General features: G+C 41.5%; 1 protein-coding gene across 3 annotated transcripts in view; it reads left to right on the forward strand.

The window, feature by feature from the left end:
* RGS3 (regulator of G protein signaling 3) overlaps positions 1–12,319 on the forward strand; it is a 147,672-nt gene that overhangs the window by 80,236 nt on the left and 55,117 nt on the right. Inside the window, exon 11 of one of the 3 annotated variants that reach the window (XM_027869737.1) lies at positions 15–5,107. The exons of the other annotated variants lie outside the window; for them this stretch is intronic. Within the exon in view, the coding sequence (XP_027725538.1) occupies positions 15–122 (108 nt within the window). The 3' untranslated portion in view covers positions 123–5,107. Of the gene's footprint in view, positions 1–14; positions 5,108–12,319 lie in introns of those variants that run through there. 3 annotated transcript variants of the gene reach the window in all.

The raw sequence follows: 12,319 nt of genomic DNA on the forward strand, positions 1-12,319 counted from the left end.
GTCTGGTTCCACAGAAACTCCACCCTCACAGCTCTTTCCAGCAGGAGGCAGCGCCAGCCAACTCAGCCTGTGAAACTCAGCATAGAAGCTTTACATCATCAGGACAAACTCTCATTGGATGATCAAACCCAAGGGCAGGACTCTGCTTCTAACAACTTGACCTTTTCTTGGGTATCCTCCACTTGAGTATCCTCCATTTCACAGTAACTTCACCTCAATGTGGAGGACTAAGATGGTGGCCTCGATGGCATGCAGGGCTGTCCCAAGAGAGGGCCTCCAAGGGAGTATGCGGATTGGTACCTGATTGTCCACAACAGAGGAGACCTAGAGGAAACTCCATGGAGCTCTTCCTGATGAGGAAGAAATGAATAAAATCTCATCTGTCCTTCCTCATTCCCTGTAATACCTCTTTCTCCCTTGGAAGGGCAGGAAATGGCTAGAGGGGCTTTATAATCCAGAGTAGAGTTAGCTTCTAGGAAGCCTCCCATTTTCAGAAGGCCTGGACTTAGGTTTATGGAAAAAATGTTGTAACCATTGAAGACTGTAGGCTCAGGAATGAGAGAGTTAGGTTTCTGGATGGGAAGAGATTAAGAGATATCTCTCCCAGTTCCCATCAGTACAATCAGCAGATGGGCCAAAAGGGTTTTTGGATTTTTCCTTGAACCTTCCATACTGTGCCAAAGAATATGGTTAGTGCCGTGGGAGGTAGGAAGTATGCTGAGTTATGTAGTTCAAGCACATTTAGGTTCTCTGTACTGAGCCAACAAGTTTAATATGTTCGTATCCAAGAGAGTGTGACATATCCTCAGGCCTTAGCAGAAAGTTATTTTTTTTCTCGCTGCTTTAAAGGTGTTTTTTGAAGCAATAAACTCAAGTTATCCCATTGTGCTTAAAGTGAATTTTAGAGAAAAAAACAAATGGCAGCATTTGTAGAGTAGTTGAGGTCAGGAGATACATTTGGGGAACTCTTTGTTTGCTTCCTGTTGAATTAAGAGGTGGGCTTATCTTTAGCACTGCACGGATAGTTAGATGCCCTGCTCTAGACCTTAGTTTTTAACATTTGAGTTTGAAGGATGACTTACCATATAGGTGTATTTTAAGAAGAGTATTTTTCCAAAATGGCCCCTGCCACCTCGCCTGCTGCTGTCATTTATCTTATTCAAAATGGTAATGAAAGCTGGGGGAGCTATTTATTGTTTGTATCTCACCCGAATTATCCGAGCAGATCTCAGAGGGAAGCTAGAGAGAAAATCTTTATGAGTCTCAGGGACTCAAGCACACAAACCATCTGACTAGGGTCATAAAGCCATCCCATTACATTATCCCTGGCCCACTTTGTATGATGCAGCACAACACTGGAACTGTGTTGTCCATTCTTTTGTGGAATTCTACTTAGCTTATTGCCTGATTTATTTTTAAACTCTAGTCTGCTTTGTCCATATGAATTTGTGTAACGGGTATATCAGTTGGAACCCCAGTCACAGTGGAGAAAAGATTGACCCCCTAGGAAACAGCAAAGTGAATTGTACTAAGGATCTTGCTCTGTCGTTACCTGGGGGGCTAGGGCCAGAGGCAAGGTGGATCAATTGGATCAGGAAAGAGATTGAGGCCAGCTCAGCCAATGACCAGCCATTCAGGGTTAATGCTTAGCTGCCCCAGGTGAATGACAGGTTGAACAGCTGGAACCTCTAAAGATGTATTGCCAGGATCTGCACAGACAGTAAGATGCCCTTTGATTTCATTTGATTCTGCTTAGAAATGACATTAAAGGGAGTGAGAGAGTGAGACACAGGAGAATTACATTTCTGGGAAAGCAGCGAGCAGGCTGCCTCACCATGACTCTTCCTCGATTCTCAGTGGAGGTGTCCTGGGCATTCTTCATGAGCGTCAAGCATAGGGCTTGGTCAGTGAGAGAAGTAAGGGAGAATATTCCAGGACCTCTAGATTTGGTGTTCTCATTCCCTGCCAGTTGGATAAGAGCATCATAGATTAAAAATGGGAAGGCATCTTGGAGGCCAGTGCAATTCTAGTGTGACTCCCTCATTTGTCAGATGAGGTGCATGGAGCCCAGTGAGTCTAAGTGACTGCCCAGAAGTCAAATGGGGAAGAAGTAGCAGAGGTGAAATTTGAACTTGAGTCTTCTCCAAATCCATTGCTTATTCCACTGTCCCATGCTGGGTGACCAGAGGGGACACAGAGGCTTCCTGCTAAAGTAGATGTTTAGTTGTTAAGGCCAAGCAGTCATTTCTATCAGAGCCTCAATTTACTTGCTGTTGACAATGGTGAGCTACAGGGACCATCATTATTCTCTCTCAAAAATCAATGAACCAATTAATCTTGCTTAATTTGCTGTGGAGGAGGAAGTATGACCTGGTATCCTTTGCTGTTCATCATCTCAGTCTATCACAAGTGTCCATACATGATATGTAATGTATCGAAATGGATTGCATTTAAAATTCATCATTATAACAGAGTCAACCCTCTCTCTTCTCCATTAATCATTTAAAGGCTCCATAGTGGCTTCTTTACTAGTTGGCCAATTGTCTTAGTTTGGTGTCTTAAATCCCAGTAGTTAAGATGAAGAGAACGTAACAATTTATTGTTGAGAAGGTTATTTGTGCTATTTGAATACAAAGTGATTATTTTAGTCCCTGGCACTCTTATAAGCACTTTATCTTTATAAGGTTTTCATGTGTGACCAGATCCCAGGCTTTCACAATGTTACTTCTCCTGTAGACAGCACTGACTGGGTTATTTGTTGTTCTGTGTTTGCTCTGATCTGGGTATAGGGAGAACGTTTAACTTGTGTTTTATGATATAATTTATTTGTTTGTGTCTTTGTGGGTGTTTTTAAAAAAAGTCCTGCCATCAGAGTTCCTATGGCACATATGCATAGAGGTGGTAGCGCCTAGAGGGCTGGCCTGGCCCTTGGAGTGAAGAACACCTGGGTTCCAGTCCTGCCTCTGACACATGCTGGCTTTGGAACCTTGGGAAAGTCTTTACTTTCTCAGTGCCTCAGACAGCCCTCTAAGGCTGTGAGTTTCAGAGTGGGTGCTGATCTGCATTAGCAAAGGGACTTTGCTCACCTGGAAACCCCTACACCAATGAAGTCACAAGCCTGGACCTTTAAAAAAAATATTCTTCAGCAGAAACGAAGGATGTGATTTGTGGTAAATAAATCAGGACTCTTTATTCTGAAAGGACAATCACAGAGAACAGATTGATTAATTAATCAACAGATATTTTATGAGCCCATGAAGGGAATGGAGGAGAAACTTCTTCAAGATTCACCAAATACTGGGACATAAGAAGGGAAAAACCTCCCTTGAAGCTTGAAATAAATGAAGTTAGGAAAAATAAAAGAAAGAGTAATCTAGAAGTCCTAATTCCAAGGAGTAATACAAGTTCAAAATAAAAATAACTTTTGAAAAAGTTGGGAGAAATTTGTGGATGACAGCTCCATAGTGGGATCTTAAAGAACATTGGAATGTTTGAGGTTGCTGTTACAGAAGACAAGCATGCCCTTCTCTCTGTTTCTCTATAGGAAAGAGAGCCCTGGACTAGATGGGCAGGATTCTGATACTCAGATATTGTTTTGAAGTAGAAGAAAAATTGGTTCTCACTTTCATGTGTGTATGGCACTTAGCAGAAATCTCATAAAGAGGCCTTTTAAGTAGAGCCTTGCTCAATGTGATAGAAGGTCCTCTGCTCTGCCCATTCTTTGTGCTTAGATTTTTCGTCAGGCATGGTTACCACTAGAATTCTCAGAAGTATTGCTAAATGACCAAGCAAATGTCAATTTAATCAAGCTGAATTTCAGATTTCCATCTAAGGAAGCAGAAATGTTTTCCTAAAAAGCATTAAGTGCCGCTGACATTCTCCTCTAGGGTTGCAGACAGAAAGTAAGGAGCTAGAAGTATCTAAAGGCCTAAATTCTTTTGTTCTGCCAAACTCAGCTCCTTTCTGGACTGCTCCAGCTTCACTCCTTTCCCATCTCAGTGCATAGAGAAGAAGATTGAGTTTTTGGAATTTGGGGTCAATTACGGATTAGTTTGGTAGAGATTGTTGATCCTGCCCTCAATTGCAGATGTCTTGCTGCTTTCTTTGCAGTTCTAGAAAAAGAAACCTCTTCTTTTCCCCAGCCCTGTCCTTAGTTCCTCTTCCATCACTTTTCCATGTTCAATGGAAGTTCTAGCTCCTAAAACATTCCTGTAGATCTAGAACTCCTAAATTGGTGGAGTGTAGGGCAGGAGTCTTCAGATGGCTCATCTCAAAACACACCTGGATATTTTGAGGCAGTAGCCACAACCTTTCCATCCTCCTAATCCCCTACAGGCATTTCTGCTGTTGGGGTTGGGGTACAGCCAAAAGCCACCCCTGCAGTCTCTCCCTATGATTTTTGGGGAGTTCCTCATATCCTTATAGATTTCTGTAAGCATTTCCTTGCTATTCCTTACTTATTATTATTATTATTATTCCTTACTAGTGACCCTGAGGCTTTGGGAAAATAAAAATTAGCTCCTTTCCACAAAAATTTAGAGACCCTTCCTCTAGGATAGAATTTGGTCCAGTTTCTTCATCCAGATCATCAGCAACAAATATTTGAGGATTTCTCAGCATAGTTATATATGTGCTATAAAGACTCTTAGAGGATAGACTAGACTCAAGCTCTCTGACATTCTTTAAAAAACTCAACAAATAACATTCCAGTGTTGACATGGGTACAGGAAGATTTGTCAGGGGGCAGGGAGTAAACCACACAAATAATTCTGTAGCCTTAGTGTGTATCCATAACCTATCTGTGTACATTAATACTCTGCAAAACAGGTTGCCCTGACCAGCAATATGCAATTGACATTATTAATACAGTATTACTAAATGCCACTATATAATCACTAAACACGGCTGTAACATTATTTGAATTATCACCCCTTTAAAGTATTGTTCCTATGGAACTAATTGTAATATTATTTCATTTAACGTGATTTTCTTTTTCTGAAGTAAGTTTGTTTTATTTTGTGATACTCAGGGAATAACTGAATAAAGTTCTCTTTTTTATTATTCTAAACTGAATAACCATCAACAAAAACAAACATTCAAATAAAATTGAACCCCGGATTGTAAACTTTTGAATTTATGCACATTTCATATGTATAAAAGATAACTTTACGCACTGCCTCCCCCTAATGACAATCAGCCTTTGGACAACAGTTGAGCAGTCCTGAACTGATGAGATCACTAAATAGTTAACTCAGAGCTTTTGATCCTAGGGCTCTTTCCTCCCGTTTCCTTTCTTCCTTTTCAAGACACTATTGTGCATGCTGTTCTTCCCTTCTCTCTCAATCCTTTTCTTCTTTCACTAATCACAGCTCAATAATTCTTATGTTAATTTCTCTGTCTCATACACACATACACATTATGTCTGTATGTCTTCTCCTTCACCCCCATCTCTTCTACCTCTTGTTGAGGAAAATCTTTCTTGAACAATCTTTCTCTTCCTTTGTTCCATTTGTGATCCTTCTTCCTCCAGACCACCCCAATTCTTTTTTTTTTTAATTAGGCAGTGGGGTTAAGTGACTTGCCCAGGGTCACACAGCTAGTAAGTATCAAGTGTCTGAGGCCGGATTTGAACTCAGGTCCTCCTGACCTCAGGGCTGGTGCTCTATCCACTGTGCTACCTAGCTTCCCCCCACCCCAATTCTGACTGATAAATGGATGGTGTTAGATGCTTATGTCAAGGAAAAGCAAAGTCATCCATTTTGTGGGTAAAATTAGATGTTCAGTTAATTCAGCAAACATTAAGTATGTACTAAAGGTGTTCAGTGTTAGGAATGCAAAGATGAAACATTATATATAGACTTTGTCCTTGAGCAGCTTCCAGCTGAGCAGAGAAATAAGATATGGATGCAACTATAATAAAGGCAGAATACATTAAGTGTGTTTTAGAAAATTGTGTTGTCCACAAACAAGTAAAAGAAGGAAATTTGAGGAGGAAAGAGAATATGAACAGTCACTAGATTGGATCAGGGACACTTCAGGGAAGAGGTGGCACCTGAGTGGATTCTCAAAGGAAGATAGGGATTCCAAAAGACCGAGCTAAGAAAGCAGTCCTTTGCAGATATGGGGTGTGGCCTATGGGAAGTTTGGCTGGAGTGAAAGGAAATGATATGAAATAAAGGTAGAAAGGTAGTCTGGAGTTAGATTGGGGGTGGGGTGGCTTACATGATATAAGAGGGTCTTTTGTGTCCCAGAAGCAATAGAGACACTGGAGGTTTGGGAGCATAGAAGAATAACATAGCCAGACTGGTGCCTGAGGAAGATTGCTTTGGCAACTATGAGAAGGCTGGATTGGAGAAAGGAGAGACTAGAAACAAGAAGACCAATTAGAAGACTGTTCTAGGATTTCAGTGAGAGGGGTAGAAGGTCTGAAGTACGGTGGCGATCCTGTGAATGGAGAGTAAGGGTATAAATCTGAGAGATGTGGAGAGAAAGTTGATTATATTTGGCAAACCAACTGCATCTGCAAGTAAGCTGAGGTCAAAGATGACACTCCAAGGTTATGAAACCTGGGTGATTGGAAGGATACCTTTAACAGAAACAGGGAAGTTTGGAGGAGTAGCAGATTTAGATAAGATAGTTGGTTCTGTCACATGATTGTGGGATGGTGACAAAGCATCTAGGTGGCCATTGCAAGTTGGTGATATGGGACTTGATTTCAAGAGAGAGATTGGAACTGGAGTTAAGATTTGAGAGATGGTAATTAAACCCCATAGAAGCTTGATGTGATTATCAAAGGAGAGAATATACTGACCAAAGGGCTCAGGACAGATCCTTGGGGGATACCCATACTTAGGGAAATGGCAGCAAAAGTCTAAGAAGGAATAGTTAAAACAAGTAGGAGGTATGCCAGGAGAAAGCACTGTCTAGGAGATCAATAATATCCAAAAAGTGAGGAGAAGTCAAGAAGGATAAAGACTAGGAAAAGGCCATCAGAGACCTCTGATAACCTTGGAAAGAATAGTTTCAATTAAGTGATGATGTTGGGACCCAGAATTGCCAGGGGTTAAGAAGTAGATGGTGAAGAAGTATAAACAGTGACTATAGCTGATTCTAGGTGTTTAGTAATGGAAGAAAAGATATCAGATGGAAGGATGAGAGAGACCTGGGCATGTTTTTAGGTAGTAAGGAAGAAGCCGGTAGTTAGGGAGAGATTAAAAATGAGAGAGAATTCGAATGATCCATGGGTCCAGCTTCTTGAGGAAATGGGGGTGGGGTGAGGGGAATCTGCTGAAAGATACAGATAGATGTATTGGCCTTGATAAGGAGAAAGGGAATAGCCAAATAGTCATCTTCTTCAAAGACTGGAGCAAAGAAAGACATATAGGTGAAGATATAGAAAGAATTTGAACTATGGGGTAGTGGTGATATAAGAGAGCTTGATTTTCTGTGGAAAAGTATGTTCCAAATTTCAAATAACTAACACAAACTTTTGGAATATAATTCGTTTCTAGGTTAGGGACTGACTTGTATAAATAGATGGATAATGTGTGTGTGTGAGTGTGTGTATTTAGGGCAAGTGAGTACACAAGGCAAGTGAGTACTATGTCATAGTAATTGAAATTAAAGGACTTGGGAGGCCAGAATGTTTGAGTGAATATTTTTATCTATGTAGAAGTCCTGTAGGTTCAGAGCAGGGATTAGGATAGAGAGGAAATAATAAATTCCTTGAAAAAGAATGGCCAATAAAATTCTTTGTCAAGGGAGACTTCACAGAGGAAGTCAGATTTAGAGATTATGTAGTGCACTGCACACAGGAAAAACTAAATGGATGAAGAATGTTTATTGTTTAGAGTATTATATGCAGTTAGATGAACAACTTATAGAACTTGTCTATTAGGATATATCCCTCGGACAGTCACTGTAAAGGGACAATAAGTTAGGCCTAAAATTAGGTAAGAGAAGGAGAATGAGCTGGATTTCCTTTAAAAAATTGCAGAGCTCCTTTAATAACTTCTTCTTGAAAGGAAAGTCCATCTTTTTAATACCAATGTTTGATCATTATCGGAAAGATAAAGTATAGGGAGAGAAGAGGATACAGGACGACCTTAGAAGAGCACCCAAGATTAGGGAGTGGGACATAGATGATGATCCACGAAGGGATACTGATGTGGCATTGACAGACAGATAGGATATCATAAGAGAGCAGTATCACAAAAAAAATCTAGAGAAGAGCAAGTATCCAGAAGAAGGTGGTCAACAGTGTCAGATCCTACAGAGAGGATGAAGCAAGGAGGATGAGGACTGAGAAAAAGCCAGTGGATTTAACAAGAGATCATTGGCAACTTTGGAGAGAAGTTTCAGTTGAGTGACGAAGTCAGAAGTTGGATTGCAAAGGGCTGAGAAGTGAATGAGAGGAAAAAGAAGTGGTGGCAATGACTGTATGTAGTTTTTCTAGGAATTGGGCTGTGAAAAGGAGTAGAGATATATGATGTTAGCTTGAGGGGATGGTGTGGTCAGGTGAGGGGGCTTTAAGGATCGAGGAAAACTGAGAATATTTATAGGCAGAAGGAAGGAGCAAGTAGATAGGGAGAGATTGAAGATAAGAGGGAGAGGATAGGGATGGTCATGGGGACAATCCACTGGAGAAGTTGTGAGAGAGAATGGGATCAAGGATGCAAGTAGAGGGATTGGTCTTGGCAATGAGAAGGGCTGCCTATTCATCAGAGGCTAGAGTAAAAGTGGAGAGAATAGTGATGATTTTAAGGGATTCTGAGGTATATTAGAAGGGGAGAAGAGGGAGCTTATGGTGAATGGCCTCTTATTTTTTCAGTAAGGAAGAGATAAAATCCTCTTCTAAAAGGGTGGGGGAAGATATTGATGTGGAAGAATGGAGGAAAGAAGAGAATGTTTGGAACAGTTGTTGTGGAAAATATAATAGAGAATTAGGGAGGAGTAAAATAATTGTTTTATATCAGTGAGGGCCCAGTTGAGAAAACATAAGCTTATAGAAGACTCAGTCAGCCCAATGGCATGACTTCTTTCAGTTCCATTCAGTGACATATGAGTAGATGTGGAGAAAAAAGTTGGAGGAAATGATTTAGGGATGAGGTTTGGCAAGGTATGAGTGAGGATAGGACAAAGGGTTGAGGGATGTGAAAGAAGAGGATAGCATGAAGTTGAACTGGTTAATTAACTATGGGGTCACGATTGTGAAGGGAGGAAAGTAAAGCCAGAATAGAGAGAATGTTGGGCTTGGGAGAGTACTGAGGAGTGGAGAGATTAGGGGTCATGGTGAGGACAAATAATAGGTTTTGGAGGAGTAAAACATGGAGAGATGGAATGATGGAAGGTTATGGTAAGAAGAATTTCAAAATTCTTGATCATGGGAGTGAGACACTTATAGGTGATGGTGAGACCAATATTGTGACTATTCCTACATATGACTGAGGTAGAGTGAAAGAATATGTCATAGTGATTAAAATTAAAGGAGTTGGGAGGCCAGAGTGTTTGAATGAACATTTTTATCTATGTAGAAGTCCTATAGGTTTAGAGCAGGGTGTAGGATAGAGGGAAAATAACAAATTTCTTGAGAAAGAATGACCAGTGACTTAGAGGGCCATTAGATAACTGCCATCAGGGTCTGGATAGGGTGATGTATCTAGATAGGATGAACCTCAAAGGAGAAGATGTTGTTGACTAGTGGTGGCAGAGGGAGAACGTGGAAGTGGCATGAGGGGCAACTCCAGCAATCCTGCAGGAGTGGGAAGGGGCATGAGAAAAGGTGCTTCTGTTACCAGAAAGGATAAGCAGGGATGCAGTGTCTTCTGGGGAGAACCAGGTCCCTGTGACTTCCAGAAGATGGTAGGAACACAAGAGGAAGAGGTTTAAGATGAAGGGAAGTTTGTTAATGACAGAACGTTGTTGGGGGCACAATGAAAGAGGAAAGCAAAACTGGATTGGGATTTGGGAGGGGTAAGGCTGAGATGAATGGGAAGCGGTGATGAGAGAGGGAGTGGTGTTTATCATTGCACAGTGCTTTGCATGTAGTAAGTGCTTAATCCTGCTTTCTTTCATTCATTCCCCAATACCTTGTGGGGAGGTGGTGGGGAGATGGGGGAGTGTAATGTATATTTATGGAATTTTAGAACTGGAAGGAACCTTAGAGAATGTTTGGTCTAATGCCCTGATTTTACAGTTGCTGAAAGCCTGGGGCAGGGAATGACTTACTTGACAAGGTCACAAAACTGGACATACAGCAGAGCTGCAGCTATATAATTCAAGTTTTTTGACTCTTGTACCATTCCAGTATGCTTTCTGCTATACCTCATTGCTTCTCTGTACCTGATAATTTTTGAAAACTTTGCCAGGGAGGGTGGAAGGGACAAATGGTATCAGATATGTTTTTTATTTTCCCGTCTCAGCAGTCCAGTATGTTGTCCTTGGGAAATTTAAGTTACCACTTCAGGCTGTAATGGAAATAGCAAGAAATCAGCTAACAAATTTGGAAGAATTGGCCTAGCTGACTGACTTGCCTGTAAATTCCTGGCTGCCTTTGCTGGAGCAGAATGAATGGGGCCCTGATGAATCACCTGGACCTTGAAAAACATGGGACTAGTGAAGAAGCACCCTGTGAAGTCTGCCCTAAAAATAGCTTTCAAGCATACAACAATTTTTTTTTTTTTGGTGAGGCATTCAGGGTTAAGTGATTTGCCCAAGGTCACACAGCTAGTGCGTGTCAAGTGTTTGTTCTGAAGCCAGATTTGAACGCTCAGGTCCTCCTAACTTCAGGGCCGGTGCTTTATCCACTGCACCACCTAGCTGCCCCAAGCATACAACAATTCTAAGGAGGAGGTGGGTCCCTGCCTGGGAGGAGCTGTGGCTTCTCAACCCCTTCCTGTTACTTTTGCTTAGGTCACGGTTAGGGTACACAGAAGCTTGGCTGAGAATCACTTTATCTGAACTGTAACCTATCCCTTCTGTACCCCAACACTGTCCAGAAAAGGCCTAGCAGGATGAAGGGAAGAATTAGTCTTTTTTTTTGGGGGGGGGAACATAGGTCTATTTTTTCCCCTCTTGTTTCATTAGAGTGAGTGCAGGCTCCTCTGTGGGTCTTTTATTGACCCTGGGCAAAAACAGAGCCTGGGAATTCCAGGGGGCCGGATGGGAAGACACTTCCTTTGAGTTGCCTTTCAGACTCCTAGTCCTCTGGCTAGTATCCTTTTGGCCTTGACTTCTGCTCAAATCCTCCTTCCAGCACTACTCACTTCCTTTTGGAAACATGCTTCTCCCTAAATGAGCCTTGGTTCATCTCTCTAGGCTTTAGGGTCAGGAGAGGGGGGAAGGAGATTAGTCTTTGATGGGACTAATGTCTGATGAGAACTCGGGGAGAAATCTGGTGGCCTTTCCTAGGCTTAAGAACTTCCTTTCCAACTCTTTGTCGCATGTTGGCCTTTAGTGGGAAAAAGGTCATCTGGGGAAGGGGAACCAAAAAACCTTTCTCTATTTCTTGCTGCTGCTTAAATAGGGAAAACGGCATCATACAACAAAATTGAGATGAAGTTAGGGTTTGGAAAAGAGGTCAGACCTTGAAATTTGTGGTGCTTGGATCAACACTAGTATCTCTTTGGCATATTCTAGTCACACCTGTGGGAGGCTTTCTCTTCTCGATCCCACAATATGAAATCTCAGGTTGGGGCTACCTGAAGAATGTAAATTTTTATGGTTCATAGAAAGAAACTTCTGGCATCTAATAGCTTCCCTCTTCTATCTCTACTTCCTTCTGTAGCTGGACCCATGTAGTCCTTTTCTGCTTTTCCTCACCTTGCTGTTGAACTTAACAATTCCCATGGAAAAATGAGAATTCTAATGTTGTATCAGGCAGCTGTAAGCTGTAAAATCTTAAATGTTCAAACCATGAGCAAATCTGAACTGTTTTTGATAAGGTGCCTAAGAATTTTTCAGGCCTTTGGTACTAGGGTCAGCTTTGTGGAAGTAAGAATGATTTGATTTGCTGAGTGCCTCAAGACTTTGATGGGAATCAACCCTTTGGGAGCTGGAGTCAGCTTGGGACACATCCATCCATATCAGAACAATATGATAAGTTAATGATGAGCAGCTGAGGTTTTCTCACCCACAAATAGAATGTAAGCTCCTTCAGGACAATAATGGTACTTTTCTTCTTTGAATCTCCCCTGGCCTACTATAGTGCTTCATAGGGCATCATAGACTGTTAGAGCTGGAAGGAACTTTAGTGATCTAGTCAGATCCTCTTATTTCATAGGAAATTAAGCCTAGAGAGACTTGGATTTACCTGAACTCA

The sequence above is a fragment of the Vombatus ursinus genome, unplaced genomic scaffold, assembly GCF_900497805.2.
Source record: "Vombatus ursinus unplaced genomic scaffold, bare-nosed wombat genome assembly UNPS02014793.1, whole genome shotgun sequence".
NCBI lineage: Eukaryota > Metazoa > Chordata > Mammalia > Diprotodontia > Vombatidae > Vombatus > Vombatus ursinus.